Source organism: Ctenocephalides felis, unplaced genomic scaffold, assembly GCF_003426905.1.
Source record: "Ctenocephalides felis isolate EL2017-DRISC unplaced genomic scaffold, ASM342690v1 CF-g0.4_SCAFFOLD_01170, whole genome shotgun sequence".
NCBI classification, from domain to species: Eukaryota; Metazoa; Arthropoda; class Insecta; order Siphonaptera; family Pulicidae; genus Ctenocephalides; species Ctenocephalides felis.
Genome location: NW_020537324.1, coordinates 85,670,592 through 85,687,891, shown reverse-complemented (window position 1 = coordinate 85,687,891; position 17,300 = coordinate 85,670,592). Strand labels below are relative to the sequence as shown.

Here is a 17,300-nt window from a genome sequence, read left to right as displayed (position 1 = left end):
TTTTATTTAAATTGTCTGTGCAACAAATTTAAAAATTAACTGTCAGGTTTTTCAAATCTTATAGAATTAAAAATAACCTCAATATAGTTTCGACAGTTGTAAGGTAAAGAAAGCTCTGTTTCAAATTTTCTTTTTCTTGTCAAATACTATTAATTAAATACTAAAGAATAAAATGAAACTTATTTCTACATTTCAAGAATGTTATCTTATATCTACCATTGTACTCTGTGTGTCTATACTGCAATTATAATACAATTGAAACATTTGTGGAAAGTGAATGGTTTATGAATGTTCTAGTTTCTAGTATTGACTGTAAGTATATTGTAGTTTTATAAAGAACAATTTGTATAAGAGATTTGCGGTATGTATATTAATTCTACTTATCTAAATACATGAGTAATTGACTTCCTCGGGCACCATAAAATTGTTTTTGGTAATGGAAAAGTTTGTTTCAATTATTTTGAGTTTGAGAACCCGATTTTACTCATAATTATTACCTAGTTGTTTTAACAACCCAGGAAGATAATTATGTATTTTATATTATGTGAACTATACTCAATTTTCTACTATTACATTTATTGAAAGGCGTTTGTCGCACAGGTTTTTCACTCAAATCAAAAGAGTGTTATCACTTCTTAATATAAATAAGTCTCAAGTTTGTAGATAGATCAAGTACTGAATTTAATACAAAAATGTATATACATCACAATTATTACATAATATATAAAACTGATCACTTTATCAAGCATTATTTTTTAATTTTAAACACATTTCAAGACATTTTTTATTCTCTGCTTTTTTAGTTTCTTCCTCCAATTTTTTGCGAAGGCTATTGAGTTCTTTAATGCGACTTTCAATGTGGTGAATGTCTAATTTTGGATCAAGTTTTAACTAGAATAAAAAATATAAAGTAACATTCAAGAAATAAATTTAGTAGATGTAAATAGTGCTTACATTAACACTTTTTAATTTCTCATTGAACTGATATAAAGTTTCTTCATTCTTTTTGAATAAACGTTTTGTATCACTCTCACGGCAATTTTCATCTATAACTATTTCCATTTCTTTCACATTCCTACAAAATATAAATATAAAGAAGTCTCTACTAATTATATGTATATATAATATTTTATATTTTATTACCTTAACATTGTGTTACACAATTCAGTCTCCTTATTAATTTGTTTAAGAACATTTTGATTTTCAAATTTTAAATTCATAATATCAGCCTTCAGCATCGAGTTGTTTAAACAATTCTGTGCGTACCAGATTTTGAACTTGTTCTCGGACAATTCATCAATACCAGTTTTTAACTGGTATTCTACAGCAGTCTTTAGAATTTCTCGAGCTTCTACATCCAAGTCGTCTGGGGATACTCCTAATTTATCTAGGTACTCTAGATTTCTTTTGTCTGTGAAATTAATTAAACATGAACAGTGGAAACATAGAGGGATAAGGTATTGTAGAATATACATACTTAATATTTTGTATTCTTTTGTAGCACGTTTTAGTAAATCGTCTATGTTTTCAATCGCATTGTCTCCCATTGTTAGAAATTAATTTTTATAACAACGTTTATATTATTCTAAAGGATATATAGCTAAATATATGTACAAATGGATATTTTATACATTTAGCATATTTTTATGTATAAATAAATACAGTTTTCATCACAAATCAAATAAATATAAATATTTTTAATAGGACAACGACATTTAAGTTTTGTATTGAAATTTGACAGTTCTATACAGACATGTTGTGCAACATGGCCGCTTAAACAGTTGTCAAAACAACTTTTATTTGATTGATTATTTGTACATAAAGCACGTTCAAGCAATTGTGTCTTCATAAATATTATTAACAATTGTGTAAAGAATCAATTGAGGTGAATATATTTATATTTAAAGCATTTTTTCACTTTATCCATGTTTATTTTTATTTGTTTTTGTTATATTGGTCTGCTGTAATGATTTCCATCGCTTAGCAACTTCACTCTTCAGTATGTTTTCATTGCGTGACTTTTGTGCAATTTGTTTTGTATTTTTTGTGTAAAATAGTTTTTAGAAGAGAAATTATCGACTTTATACACATTTCGAGAATCATTACATACGTACAATATCAATGTGATAAAATAAATGATTGTTCTAACGATGCATCAAATAATATTGTGCGAAAAAATATCTGGCTGACGTCACAAATAACTCTTAGTGTGTACGACTCATTGTCATAATGCAATCGACATTTAATAAAATAGAATTGAAATATTAATTAAGTGTGATATCCAAAGCAATCTTTATTTTAAGTCTAAGTTACATCACCTAATTTGTCTCGTTGCTAATTAACTTCTTCAGTGTGTCAGTGTGCCCCCTTTGCCTAGCTTTCACTATCCACAAACTTATCTAACTTTACTAAAAAATATCCCATTCATCTGATGTTATTTTATTTTTGAAGACTGTTTTTGTTTTAAATTTTTTGTGTTTATATATCCCGTCAAATATATTTTGAAGTTCCAACTAATCATAAAAAAATCTTAAAAAACCAAAAAAAACTGAAAAAGATAATGGATTCCGAGGAAGAGGGTATTTACGACGATGTGGATTCTGGGAATGAATCTAGTGGAGATGATGATTTTGCTATGGAAGTCGAATCAAATCATAATAGAGAAAGGCAGAATGATGCTGAGGATTACCCCTTCGAGGTGCTGTCTACGGAACAAATTGTGCAACACATGGTGGACTGTATTCGGGAAGTCAATCTAGTTGTCGAGGTAAGTGACAGAGGGTACAGAAGATACATATTAGTATCACAAACATTTGTAAATATATCTTATTTGTATCTATATCTTGACAGTTTATATTTGTTAATAACAAAGCTAATACATCTATCTTATACTATAACAATTGTTATAGTTCTCTTTAAGGCTAATACACTTATCTGTGTAAGACTCTCCATTGCTGTTTTATACAACAGTGTCCAAAAAAGCTGTTATGAATAAAAACCACAAAATATGCTTACAAACATTATCTTTTTTGTCACATAATCGATGGTTTGTATTTGTAAACAAGAATGGTAATGATTTTTTTTTCAGAAACACCAAAATTGTCACAAAATAATTCTCTTTTTACGGACAAGATATTTTTTTTAGGTTAAACATGAATGATTTCTATTTGTTAACAATAAAGGTTAGGTAACTAGAAAGGTAACATAATGATAATATTATAACTAGGCTTATATTATTTCTCCATGAGAGATTTATCATTACCGCAGTGCCCAAAAGAACTGTTATGGATTAGAAACACCAAAATTGCTACAAAAATATTCTTTTTTAGTTTATTAGTTTTAATAAGAACAATGTGTGTTCATTTTCAAGTAAGCGAAAGACATACATAAGCCGTTTCATAAAACAGTGTCTAAAAAGGCTGTTATGAATAAAAACAACAAAATATGTTTATGAACATTATCCTTTTTGTCACATAATCATTGGTTTGTATTTGTACACAAGAATGGTGATAGTTTTTTTCTAGAAACACCAAAATTGTCACAAAATAATTTTCTTTTTGAGGACAAGATATTTTCTTTGAGTTGAACATCAATGATTTTATTTGTAAAAAGAAAGGTTAGGTAACAAGAAATGTAGTTGTATTTTATTTTTATTTATTCAAGAGATCAGTACATAATGATAACATTATAACTAGGCTTATATTATTTCTCTGTGAGAGATTTATCATTACCGCAGTGCCCAAAAGAAATATTATGGATTAGAAACACCAAAATTGTTACAAAAAAACCTTTTTTTTAACTTAATTAGTTCTAATAATAACAATGTGTGTTCATTTTTCAAGTAAGCGAAAGACATATTATGATTATTTATTTAAAATAACAAAATAAACAGACTTTAAAAATCTCTAACAATTTAATAAATATAAACAAGCTTAATAAGAACCTGAATTAATTCTTATTATTATTAATAAATAAATACATACTTAAATTAATCAGTATTTGCTAGATAAATTTCTTGAGCTCAACTTATTATTTTAACATCTAATTTAATTTAGAATGCAATAATAAATAAAATTATGAAAGTTGTAACTTATTCGTGTACAAAGTTTTCAATATGATTAATATTTAGTTTCTCGTAAAACAGAATGTATTAGAAACAATATTATCATTTCATACTATATAGTTTGATATTCTTACAATTTATATATATATATATATATATATTTCTTATATTTTTCTAAATTTGCTGCAAAATTTAGAAGTAAACATTGCACAATTGTGTACACAATATATATATTTAACTGTTACAAGTTTCAATTATTTGTATATTTAGCACGAACAGCTGAATTAAGATTTTTTTCTCATAATATATTTATAAATTAAAATTTTGCTTTCCTATTACAGTATAATGTTTATAAAATATATTAAAAACAGATTGATCACATTTAAATCATAAATAGTATATGAGTAGTTTTTGTTATAATATTGTGTTATAATTTAGATAAGTTTGTTCGAATTTCATTAAAGTCTCTAATTGGTTTTTATCAATTGCTTCAATAAAACATTCAAAATAATTCAAATATATTTAAATATTTATTATATTTAAATAAACTAATATGAAATATATTAATACATATCTTATTCTGTTTACAAGTATTCCATTCATTGTCTTATTTGTTTAAACAAATATCAATTTCTTCAATGGCATTATTTTCTACAATGCATTATCTGTATTTACTATTATTTATTATTTATTGATTGCGATTCATCAATGAAAGAATATTTATTTTGTTTATTTATTCATTAAATCAAGAACATATGTTTAATGTTATGATTCAACAACATTATCTTGACTTTCAACTTTGAGTCCTTGACTAATTCAATGTCAGCTCTCTTATCTGATAAGATAAGAATAAATATCAATATAATAATAAATAGTAGTAATATATTTTTTAATTAATCTTTTTATTCTTTTTTTTAGATCCCTGCCACAACAATAAGGATACTCCTAAATCATTTCAAATGGGACAAGGAGAAACTGATGGAAAGACTTTACGATGGTGACCAAGATCAACTGTTTAATGATGCACATGTTATAAATCCTTATAGGTCACCACCACTAATTAGCAAAACGAAGGTAAAATAATAAATAACAACTAGTGCATTATTTACTGATAATAAGATTGGTTTTATTGAAGTTTTTTTTGTGTTTTTTTAGCCAAGAAAAACGACAGCATCAGGGACTGAAGAATGCGAGATCTGTTTCACTGTTTTACCTTCATCGGTGAGTAGAAAAGATATATGAGAATAGTAAAATCTGTACAAGAGGGTAATTGAAAGTATTAATAAGGTTGTCATGATAGTCAAATTAATAAAATTCAAACATATTAGACATGTTATTGTTTCAAAGGTGTGAAAAAAAGACACGAGGGTGTAAAAATGTGTAAGAGGAGACTTCAGGATAATTTAAACTATAAATAATATTAATTATAATATATACTCACGACAATAGTTTTTTTTTACTCATATTGGTTTTGCTTAATTTGTACAAATTCTTAATATTCATATAAAGTGTATTTTTCCACTTACTCATGAAGGAAATTTTATCAATTATTTAATCAAATCTATATAACTAGCAAATAATAATTTTTATACCTCAAGTTCTACATAAATGTTTCATTCAAATTTTTTGTAGTAAATTCTGTTGTAATCGTGGAAATTTATATTTTTAATCACAGTCTAATCGATGAATGATTACAACTTTGCCAATTTCTTTATTGTAAATATCTTTAATTTTCAATCGTAGAAATTGATATTTTTAAATAGAGTTCAGTTGTAGAATGAATATATCTTTCAATTATGATGTTTTTGGTTGAAAAATTATACATAGCAAGATTAGTTTAATGCCACAATATGATAATATATGATTTATGAATAATTTATGATGAAGCCAAGAATTGAAAAGTAAATATAAATGTCAAATGTGATTATAGACCTAGATATATTAAGAAATCACACGAACGCACCCGAATAAAACACCCAGAAATAAATATATACATGGTGTACGTTCTAAATGACTAAAATTTTATTTAATTAAATTTATTATTGAACGACTTTGTCTCTCAAGATTTCAGTTCTATTAAACTATCTTTATTTGTTTAATGATAATTTTTATTTATTTTCCGTTTCGTTCGCTTTTTTTTGAAGTTCAAAGGTTCAATATAGATGTTTGTATACCTAAATAGAAAATGCAATAAAAAATGTAATAGATGTTGATAATTTGAATAATTTGCATTTGGTAAAAGTCCAAAATTGTTTCTCTCACGTGCCAAATCCGAAATAACTATAAAAAACAATGTATACAGTGCGGTGAACCATGTCTGTATTTATTTTGGGACTTTAAAATGACTAAGGGGTTTTCCATTCTTTATTTGGAAAATTGTTCAAGACGAAACTATGTCACAAGTCTAGATATAAATCTAAACAAGCTGATTTTCTTTACGTTCTCTATAGTTTTCATTAATGTTTTTCTAATTTTAATCATAAGATACTGAAGTAACAACATTCTTATACGTACGAAAACATTTTCTACAAATGGCATTTTCCTCTGAATTTTTTTGTTTTTACGAGAAAACTTATTGATTTTATTAGTTGTTGTTTTAAAAGACATATCAAATTATAACATACTAAAGTAAGAACATTCTACAACAAACGAAAGTATTTTTAAAAAATTACAATTATCCTACTTCTCATACAAATGTAAATATCTCAAAAATTCTTATTCAATTACGAATTATTCAAAATTTCAATTTTGAAGTGCGAATAACTGTTTCCACTAGATTTTAGTAAATTTTATCTAATTTTTATTAATGTAAACAAATTATAATATCCGAAATGAAAATTAAAAGTTATTTAAAAAATCTGAAAAAAATGTCCCAAATCTATATAAAGCAAATTATCAAAATACTAAAGTTCATATTTCCACTACGAATTGTGCAAAATTTCAATATCCAAGTATATATAACTGTTTCTACTAGATTTTAATAAAATGTATCTAGTTTTCACTAATGTAGAAAAATTATAATGTCCATAATGAAAATTAAAAGTTATTTGAAGAAAAATAAAAAAATGACCCAAATATATATAAAGCAAATTATCAGAATACTAATATCCGCTTTTCAATTACGAATTGTACAAAATTTCAATATCCAAGTGTAGATAACAGTTTGTATGAGATTGTAGTACATTTTATCTAGTTTTTATTAATGTAAAATATATAAAGCTATATAAAGGAAATGATTAGAATGCCCAATATTTCAATATTTGTTGTTTAGGTATACTAAAAATACAACGTGTACCATTTTCATCTAATGACCAGCAAAAATCAACTGTATTATCTATTTGTTACAAATAATTCTTTCGAAAGTTTTAAAATTTTAAGATAAGTTATTTTGAAGTAAAATGCAAAATTAATAAGTATAGTAAGTAAGAAAATCCAAAACGAATAAGTAAAAAATTGCATATAAAATTGATGTTTAGTTGAATTTTAAAATTGATATGAAAATTTAGTATGAAAGCTGTCCTCTTATTCTTAATCAACTATTCTTCAATGTTCCAAGGCTATCTACGCGTTCACAATTATTTTTCAATTATCCTACTCCTAAATCTAATTCTCTCTTAAATTCGCCTATTTTACTTATGTCCTCTAACTTTAACTTAATTAATAATAAAATAGATATTTACAACACTTCACCTAATCCAAAAAATCACCATTTGCACAAATTAACCTTTTTATTTTCTTTTCAAATATCTCATTATTTTATCTTATTCTCTAAATAAATAATATTGTTACATTCTGTTTCATATGTAATTTTATGTTAAGCATTTTATGTTAATACCTATATATATATTGTAATTTTGTATATATTTCAATTGTTATTCATTATGTAAAATAATTGTATTTTTTGATTTCTTTTGGAAGAAATCTGTGGGCTATATATTTAAAAATAAGTAAATAAATAAATATGAATAAAATTCATTACAAGAGCCTAAATTTAAATGTCATCAATAATTAAATTAATCATTTAATCCTTTTTCCAGATGATGACCGGTCTGGAGTGCGGCCACCGGTTCTGCACGCAGTGCTGGGCCGAATACCTGACGACGAAGATAATGGAGGAGGGGCTGGGCCAGACGATCGCCTGCGCCGCCCACGCCTGCGACATCCTGGTCGACGACGCCACTGTCATGCGCCTCGTGAGGGAGCCGAGGGTCAAGCTGAAGTACCAGCACCTCATCACCAACAGCTTTGTAGAGGTAATAGGAAATAGATAGGACGAATATAATGGTAATAAGCTAATATAATAATGGTTGTGTCTTTTTTAGTGTAATCGTTTGTTGAGGTGGTGCCCTTCGCCTGATTGCAGCAACGCGATTAAAGTGCAGTACGTCGAAGCCAGGCCGGTTACCTGCAGGTGCAGGCACGTTTTCTGTTTCGCATGCGCAGAAAATTGGCACGACCCCGTCAAGTGAGTTAATTGTAGATGCATCGACACATAATAATTAACAGAGAAGCTTAGGTTTTTTTTTTGCCTCATCTTCTTATATATAAAAATGAATCGCAAAATGTGTTGGCAAGCGCATAACTCAACAACGCCTGGACCAATTTGGCCAATTGTTTTTTTAAAATGTTCGTTCAAGTCCAAGAATGTTTCTTACGGCGAGAAAAAATCCAATAATTGCCGGGAAAACCCTAAAAACAGCCCTTTTTTTCACATACAAACGTTTTCTAACTAAAATGTAGAATCAATTTGAGCTTTATTGCTATTATATAAAGTTCATATTAAATTACAAGCACTCACTGTATACTCCTCCTAAACGATTATTCGGATTTTGATAAATCTTTCTGAAGTTTGTTAAGGAAATTTTCTAGTATGTATGTGATTAGAAAGTACTGGGATGTATGTGCAATGTTGTAGAAATAAATGGAAAAAAATGCAAAAAACGACGTGCCATTGTTTGCATTGAAAATAAATGAAAATTATCATCTGCCAAAAATTTCAATTTACTTATGAACCTAGACAATATTAGAATATGCATAATAAATTTATGATTATGAATAAGAAAAATGAAATGTCTACATTATTATTGCCGAAAAGCAGCTGAGATGTGCCAGAAATTACAATAATATAAAATACAGTATATGTATGGCAGATTGAATGATACACATATGAACAAATATGACAAATTAATCCACTTAAAATATGAAATTAAGTAATAATCAGGGCCGGTCCTACCTTTAATGCGATGCATGCGAAAAATACGCGCGCACGCCTTAGGGGGCGCCAATACAATTTCGGATATTAAATTTTCAATATAGTTTTTTTTTTTCAATATAAAATTTTTTTGCATCTTTTACTAATCTTTTCACAATATTTTTAAAATTCGCAAAATTTTCACTTTATAACAACAAATGGGAAATTAAAGATGAATACATAGAATTCGGCCCTCACGATATCGATTAGGAGAAGTTTAAGATGCAATTTTGGATATCTTAAATACAATAAAACTACAATAATCTGTTTATATAGAATTTTAGTAAATTTTATCTAGTTTCTAATTATCTAATTCAAAAAGAGTTCTTGGGGAAAAAATTTAGAACAATTTAACAAAACGTAGAAAAGTGTCCTGAAAGAATCCACATATGTTTAGTAAATTTGCAAAATATAATAGGTCATGTTCACACTAGTTTTGTTCAAGATTTTTATATAGGACTATTCTAAGCAATTGATTCAAAATTGTTGTAATTTTTATCTAGTTTCTACTAAGATAAATATAAAATAGCGTCCCGACAGAATCCATATATGTATAGTAAATTTGCAAAATATATTCATTGAAATTTGGAATATGGCCTAAGCTCTTAGTACATACCAAGACGATCCTAAGTTCATGCTTGTTTTTCATAATTTATAAAATTTAAAATTTAAATTAAATAATCTGCAATAGTTTCTCACATTTCAATTGTCTATAACAACTCGGTATGCTTATAAATCATCATCAAATAGTTCATGTCATTTACTTTCATTATTTCGATCCTTTTCCCCAGGTGTCATCTATTAAGAAAATGGATTAAAAAATGTGACGACGACTCGGAGACCTCGAATTGGATCGCAGCCAACACTAAAGAGTGCCCCCAGTGCAATGTCACAATTGAAAAGGACGGAGGGTGTAATCACATGGTCTGCAAAAATCAATCTTGTAAACACGATTTCTGTTGGGTGTGTCTGGGCTCGTGGGAACCACACGGTAGCAGCTGGTACACCTGCAATAGGTAAATAATAATAATAATATATATATATATATATATATATATATATTTATTTATATCTGTTATCCCTGTGTCTTTTACAGGTATAATGAAGAGGAGGCCCGAGCAGCCCGAGATGCCCAGGACAAGTCTAGATCATCGCTGCAACGATACTTACATTATTACAACCGTTACATGAATCACATGCAGTCTTTAAAGTTCGATCACAAACTTTATTCTTCTGTGAAAGCCAAGATGGAAGAGATGCAACATCACAACATGAGCTGGATCGAGGTAGAGGCATGTCCATTGAGGAAAAGTTTACTAACAATATTATAATATTAGATAAGAATTTATTGTGCATGTGCTTGGCTTTTTTTTTAATCTTAACTGCATGTTGAGTTTTATCACAATTATAATTAGTTAGTGCTATTTTACAATTAGATTTTACTTTAGTTGCTCGATTTAATGCAAATTTAAGACATCAGCAGGTATTACTTAAAAATGTAATTTTATAGTATTATGTATAAATAATTTTTTTTTAAATAGGTAAAACAATATAAAACTGGTTGAATGTAGCATTTTGCCTTTAAGCAAGTTGCATGAACTTTTGGATGTGTCGATATTCAAAGATTTATAAGATTTTGCTATATAATAACATTTTTAACTGTTTATTTCTGAAATAATTTTGCTTTATTCTATACAAGTGTATAAAACTGTTTTTACTAGATTCCTTATTTGAAGAAAAATATAAAATATGCTACTAATATCCTCATTAACTTCCCGTAGGGTAAGTTATTGTAATGGGCCGAAAATCGGAATTGAAAATTTTTACATTTCTCGACGTTTTGAAGGTTTCTGAACATTTTGGCATACTTCAGAAAAAACGAATGTGTGTGTGTGTGTGTATGTGTGTCTGTGTGTATGTATGTATGGATACAAATTTTCGCCCACGTTTTCGGGCGTACGGATCAACCGATTTGAATAGTTTAAAAAACATTCGATTCCTATTAATAAGGAGAAGAGCTGATTAGTTTTTGGCAAAGACAGGTCCAGCAGTTACGGAGATAAGGAGCAAAGAGTGCAGAAAATAGAAATCGAGTTTTTGAGAGAACGGAGCATCCGATTTGAATGATCTAAAAAACATTCAATTAGTAATGATTGGGAGATGTGCTGATTAGTTTTTGGCAAAAGCAGGTCCAGCCATTTCAAAGATACGGACCTAAATATGTAAAAATGGCAGTTTTTGAGAGAACTAAGCGTCCGATTCAATTGATTCAAAGAACTTTCTGCTTGTCTTAACAAAATAATTGATTTTGGAAAAAAAAATTGTACCATTTTTTTTTCTTTTCTTTTTTTTTTTCTTTTTAATTTTTTGTATATCGAAAATAATTCAGATTTTATTTTTAATTCTGACTATAGTTCTAATATACTTTAAACAAATAATTTCAACTCTGCAATTCAGTTTATATAATTCTTATAAATATTAGACAATGTTACAATATTTATAATAATCTATTTGAAAACATTCAATATTCCTCAAACATTTCGTTATGGTACGGGAAATTCCAGCAATTTGCCTTAAGGCACGATGCCACCCACCCCACTAGTTTCAACTATGAATTATTCAAAATTTTAATATCCGAGTGCGAATAACGATTTTTATGAGGTTTTAGTAAATTTTATCTAGTTTTTATTAATGTAAACAAATTATAATGTGCGAAATGAAAATTAAAAGTTATTTGAAGAAAAGTAAGAAAATTTCCCAAATTCATATAAAGCAACTTATCAAAATACTAAAGTCCGCATTTCAACTAGGATTTATTTAAAATTTTATTACTTAAGTGTGTATAATTGTTTTTACTGTATTTTAGTTCATTTTATCTAGTTTTCACTAATGTATACAAATTAAAACGTTCGGAATGAAAATTTTGAGTAGTTTGAAGAAATGTACGCTTCGCTTTTAGTGTGTTAAGTATTATATTTTAATTTGTAATTCTTATATTTCAGGTTCAATTTCTTCAAAAGGCAGTCGACATCCTCTGCCAGTGTCGTCAAACCCTAATGTGCACCTACGTCTTTGCATATTACTTGCGTAGAAATAACCAATCAGTCATCTTCGAGGCCAACCAGAGCGATCTGGAGAGCTCCACCGAGACTCTCTCAGAATATCTGGAACGGGACATCACATCAGAAAACTTGGCCGACATCAAACAAAAAGTTCAGGATAAATACAGGTAAGTTGATTTAGGATAGAATTTAATGTTGTATCAAAGTTACATGTTATCTGTTGTATCAGGTATTGCGATAGTCGTAGAAAAGTACTTCTAGAACATGTTCACGAAGGATATGATCAAGACTGGTGGGAGTACTCTGAATAATAGATTGAATTAAGTAAAAAAAAATGCTGTCGAGATATTTAATCCTTAACCTGTGGATACCAAGCAACAAGTCTCAGTTTAAAGCAAGATAAAGATCAAATCTTTATGACTCCATTGCCAACAGAAATATAAACCTAATTTTAATTAATTGTGTGACTATTAAAATTGTTGGACAATTTGGCACAAACGATGTGTATATCTCAAGTACGGTGTTTATTTGTCTGAATGAAAGACAAAACTTAATAGTTGATAAAGATTTAAGAATTATGAAGTGATTTAATAATTGAAAGCCTCCCCCGTTGGTGCTTTGTCAACATATAAATGTAATCTCTGACCTTTATGATGGATTGATAGATTGATTGATTGATTCTATTTATTAGGATGGACTTCGACTTCAACAATAGCTAGTGTAAAAAAATAAATTGAGATGATTTAGTTTTAACAGTCAAATTAATATCAAAATTGTTTCGCTTAATGAAATTTATCTGCATATATATGTATATATGTATGGATTTAATTCTTTTGAGAACATGACATTGGACATATTGTTTATATATGCGTAAAAGAACAAACAACTAAATATATATAAAATTATTTATCCAATGTCCGAACAATAAATATATATTATGTATGTATGAAAAGGACAGATTTATAAATATATAGCATATATTATATTAGATACTCTCGACATTGTATGTATTGAATGGTATAAACCCTTGTAAATAAATTAAATTAGTGATATTTAAAATAAAATAAAAACAGGAAAACTATAATGTGTGTGTTATGTATCGAATGAAACATTTCATATGGGAATGGATGTATGATATTTTGAGTATTATACCTTATATAATATTGTCAGATTAATAAGTCGTTGGCAAATCATTACGAAATACTATTTAGAATAGAAAATTTGTTTAATTAAATTTTAAAATTAACGTAAACTTTAATTGCCATTACGACAAACTGTCAAGAAAGATGGCCGCCATCGTGAAGAGCGCGGAATTTAAACCGAAAATCTGAAAACATGATAAAAATTAAAAACATTTGTCGATATTTATTAAAATTACACAGACTTTTTAAAATATTTAAATATGTGTTAAACTTATTGTAAATAATTGTGTAATAACTATTTAAAATTTTTATAAACATTATTTTCTAAGATTTCTCCCCTGCTACATGTATCACGTAAAGTTAGTCATTTAGACAAACGTCAATGACAGTTCTTGTCTAATTTGTTATAATGTATTTTAAGTTTTGCACCCTAAAATTAATAGGGTAAATTAAATAATTAGTGCAAAATACCAAGCATTTATTAAGTGAAATGGATATAGTGTTATATTTGACAAACATTCAGTTAATTACTAAAAAAATTGGAGCAAATGCTAATGGCGGTTACAGAATGGGAAATTCCGGCTGTGATTTGAAGGTAAGAATTTATTTGATTTAAGATACAGAAAAAATGTACAATTACTCTTGAATATATAATCATGATATTTTAGAATAAAGGATTCCAAATTAATTCTGCATGTCACAGTGATAAAAGTCATAATAAATCCTTAAAGCCTTTTACATAACCCCTTTGTGCACCATCTTTATTTACTTTTGTCAAAAAGGTTTATTACGTAGATATTTAACTATTATGCTATTGTTATATTATTTTAAAGTGTTAAGATATGATAAATAATTCTAAGGTGAACCTTATTAGTCCTTCCTATTGGAGGCTTATTAATCTTCTTGTTAGATTCCTATTTGAATTCATTATTAAGGTTTTTATATATATTTTTCATGATAACGATCTAACAAAAATGACCTTCGTCTTCATTTATATAAAGTTGTTTCAATAGATTTTTGGAACAAAGTAAACATTAAAAATCAAGGTAAATATTCCACCTTCCACCATATCCATTTCAACTCAGTTTACAAGAACAAAAAACTATATATTGTTACTTTATCTTTATTAATTTGATGATATTTACTGCTTTTTGTTCAAACTGTTTATCTGTTTATGGTACGATCAATCTCAAGTAATAAATTATAAAAGGAATCATATTACCGATGCCCCAAAGGCTGAAATTAAAACATCTATGAAAAAATTAAGTTCCATGAAATATATTGAAATAATCAAAAGGCACTAATCCATAATATAATCATGGATGTAAATGTTTTATTTGGTTATAAACTTTCCAAAGAAGTAAATGTTTTTGCTAGATTCCGAATTTGTTTTGTTTTTTGGGCGTTCAAGTTGTTCTGAATCGTTTGACAACAAAATTGGTAAAAGTTTGTGTGAGCTAAAAAAAAATTCAATAGTAAACGCGGAAGAATGATAGAGTTTAATTATTAACAATGAATTAATAAAGTTTAATTATTAACAATATTTTTTTTTCATTCACTGCGTCAGAAAATCTAATTTGCATTTTGAATCGAATGGGACCAAATTTTAAAAAGTAAGTGTGTGTGTGTATGCATAAGTGCCTATTGTCGACCTTTTTTATAGAGGCCTAAAATATTAGAGTCCTGCGAAATAGGTTTAATTATAAAAAATCATGAAAGTTTGAAAATTTATCAAAATTTTAATCTTCAATAAACTGAGTTATCGTTTTTGGCACTTTTGTCCCGTATCTCCGAAACATCTGGACCTGCCTTTGCCAAAAACTAATCAGCACATCTCCCTATCAATAGAAATCGAATGTTTTTTAAACCATTCAAATCGGTTGATCCGTGCGCCTGAAATCGTCGACGAAAATTTGTATCCGCACACACACAAACATCAATTTTTTCTAAGATAAGCCAAAATGTTCAGAAATCCCCGAAACGTAAAGATATTTGAAAATTTTCATTTTCGATTTTTTTGGTATTACTATAACTTGCCCTACGGGAAGTTAAAAAATGTCCAATAATTTTACTAAAAATACCCTTAGTATGTGGGTGATGGGGGGGTAATTTTACGTATCACCAAGGGATTTAAAAATCCTTAAAAATCGATGACGTGATTAATGGACATTCTTTAAGGGTTAAACGTACAATAATTATAATAATAAGTAGTATAAGTATAATCTTGACAAGAGCCTAAAATAATACCTATTATTATTGATTACGGCTTGCTTATGAATAAATAAATGAATAAATAAAATATAGTCTGCCCGGAGACAGGTCCATGGTATGAGAGCACCTCAAAATCAATGATTTTTGTCCCCTCCCTTGTTTATTATTCCCATTGTCGTTTTATTACTATATTCGTTTTCATGAATTTTCCTTTCCAAACTTTTGCTTTCATGCTTCCTGGTCCTTTGCATCAATCATCTGCGTTCTTCTTCTTCCCAATGCTTTTTTTTATTCCTTTTATTTTGCCTTCGACGACGTCGTGTAGGAGGCATTGTCCTTGCAGAATGGTTCTGATCCAGTTTCCTTTTCTTTTCAGGATCGACCTCAGTAGAATCCTTTTTTTGCCCACTCTTCTCAGGACTTCTTCATTTTTTACTTTTTCGATCCACTTTATTTTCTTCATTCGCCTCCAGTATAGTTTCACAACTCTCCAAAGAGTTCTTGTCGGCCTTTCTTAGGGTATATGTCTCTTTAAAATTTATAATCAATTTTGCAGATATTTTGACCCTGTGTTTTTTACAATCCGGTCCTGTCCGAGACCCCTATATCCCCCTGTCAACTTTCGAATATTACGAAAAGTCAATTGGCAAGTTCGCACTTTGGCATCGACAATCGCCAATCGTCGCACACCATACTGTCATTAAATAGCCACAAAATCATCGTCACGAATCGAATTTCCATCTCGAAATCGAGACCATGACGCGCGTCACGTCCCCGGGGTCACTTTGCCATCAATCAAAATCGAAAAAATCGCCGAGATTTGGAAAAAATCGCCCGTTTATCCGACATGTGCGCCACGGGAAAGGGATAAGTGTTAGTGGCCCCATTGGGAGAGAGGGACACACTTTGCTGGCGGAGCCTTCGTTTGCATCGTTTTTTTGGTGTTGGTGAGCGCGAGCAAAGTGCGTCTGCGACTCTGAACAGGTTTTTCGCAATTGTGCGTATTACAGGTAGTTTTGTTAGTCGGGGGGCGCGGCGGGGCGAGAGGAGAAAGAGGATTGTGTGCACTTGACATCTCTTATATGTATATGAGGATTATTGGTACCAAAATCCAACTAGCTCTAGTCGATAACTTAATTATTATTCGCACTATTCACTTAAAATGAAAATAGGTATGAATATGATTAATTTAGGTGACATTTGTTAATCACGTGAGCTTTAAAGGGAGAAATTGACAAAGAATCACAAAATATCACGGTGGGGGGAGGGTCTTGTAAGCAAAAAATCCGAGATTTTTCAAAAAAAAAACGATTATTCCTAGGTACCTAAAATACAAGTGATGTGTGGGGGAGGGGGTTATCAAATATCCCATGTATCAACAAGGGGGAGGGGATGTCCACAAATCACCTAAAATTGAAATTAAAATCCGAATCATTTTTGATATTAAAAAAATGGAATTAAAAAAAAAAATTAAATTTTGGGATTTTTTTGCCTTCCCCAACCAATCGTTTTCTTCACAAGCAAAATGTTCTCTTAATTATTCGAATTGGAAGTTTTATTTTCTCAAAAAC

At 28.7% G+C, this 17,300-nt stretch overlaps 4 protein-coding genes across 4 annotated transcripts in view; 3 read left to right on the top strand and 1 right to left on the bottom strand.

Annotated features, from left to right (window-relative positions):
* The window catches only part of LOC113367872 (potential E3 ubiquitin-protein ligase ariadne-1-like), an 8,149-nt gene extending 7,482 nt beyond the window's left edge, over positions 1-667 (top strand). Inside the window, exon 6 of the mRNA XM_026609449.1 lies at positions 586-667. Within this exon, the coding sequence (XP_026465234.1) occupies positions 586-667 (82 nt within the window). The remainder of the gene's footprint in view (positions 1-585) is intronic.
* A 74-nt stretch (positions 668-741) lies between these two features.
* On the bottom strand, positions 742-1,694 carry LOC113367871. The gene is made up of 4 exons (XM_026609448.1): positions 1,478-1,694; positions 1,144-1,411; positions 955-1,075; positions 742-891 (listed from the first exon to the last, which is right to left on the bottom strand). The coding sequence occupies exons 1-4, from the start codon at positions 1,545-1,547 to the stop codon at positions 742-744; spliced, it is 609 nt and encodes a 202-aa protein (XP_026465233.1). The 5' UTR covers positions 1,548-1,694.
* An 831-nt stretch (positions 1,695-2,525) lies between these two features.
* Positions 2,526-12,700, top strand: LOC113366206 (potential E3 ubiquitin-protein ligase ariadne-1-like). Its single transcript, XM_026607773.1, has 9 exons — positions 2,526-2,767; positions 4,982-5,137; positions 5,219-5,284; positions 8,101-8,316; positions 8,386-8,528; positions 10,106-10,330; positions 10,411-10,600; positions 12,317-12,543; positions 12,606-12,700. Exons 1-9 carry the CDS (start codon positions 2,561-2,563, stop codon positions 12,685-12,687), a joined length of 1,512 nt encoding a protein of 503 aa, XP_026463558.1. The 5' UTR covers positions 2,526-2,560; the 3' UTR covers positions 12,688-12,700.
* Positions 12,701-14,008: 1,308 nt separating this feature from the next.
* Positions 14,009-17,300, top strand: part of LOC113367870 (potential E3 ubiquitin-protein ligase ariadne-1-like) — a 9,332-nt gene continuing 6,040 nt past the window's right edge. Inside the window, exons 1-2 of the mRNA XM_026609447.1 lie at positions 14,009-14,113; positions 14,187-14,220. Of these exons, the coding sequence (XP_026465232.1) occupies positions 14,009-14,113; positions 14,187-14,220 (139 nt within the window). The remainder of the gene's footprint in view (positions 14,114-14,186; positions 14,221-17,300) is intronic.

Bases quoted from the DNA above. Each gene is read 5' to 3' on its own strand.
- LOC113367871 (XM_026609448.1), bottom strand. From the start codon at position 1,547: ATGGGAGACAATGCGATTGAAAACATAGACGATTTACTAAAACGTGCT. The intron at 1,076-1,143 runs GTAATAAAATAT...TATATTTTGTAG, and splicing joins TTGTGTAACACAATGTTAAG to GAATGTGAAAGAAATGGAAA. The intron at 892-954 runs GTAAGCACTATT...TTTTTATTCTAG, and splicing joins AGAAATTAAAAAGTGTTAAT to TTAAAACTTGATCCAAAATT.
- LOC113366206 (XM_026607773.1), top strand. From the start codon at position 2,561: ATGGATTCCGAGGAAGAGGGTATTTACGACGATGTGGATTCTGGGAAT. The intron at 8,317-8,385 runs GTAATAGGAAAT...TGTCTTTTTTAG, and splicing joins TCACCAACAGCTTTGTAGAG to TGTAATCGTTTGTTGAGGTG. The intron at 12,544-12,605 runs GTAAGTTGATTT...CTGTTGTATCAG, and splicing joins AAAGTTCAGGATAAATACAG to GTATTGCGATAGTCGTAGAA.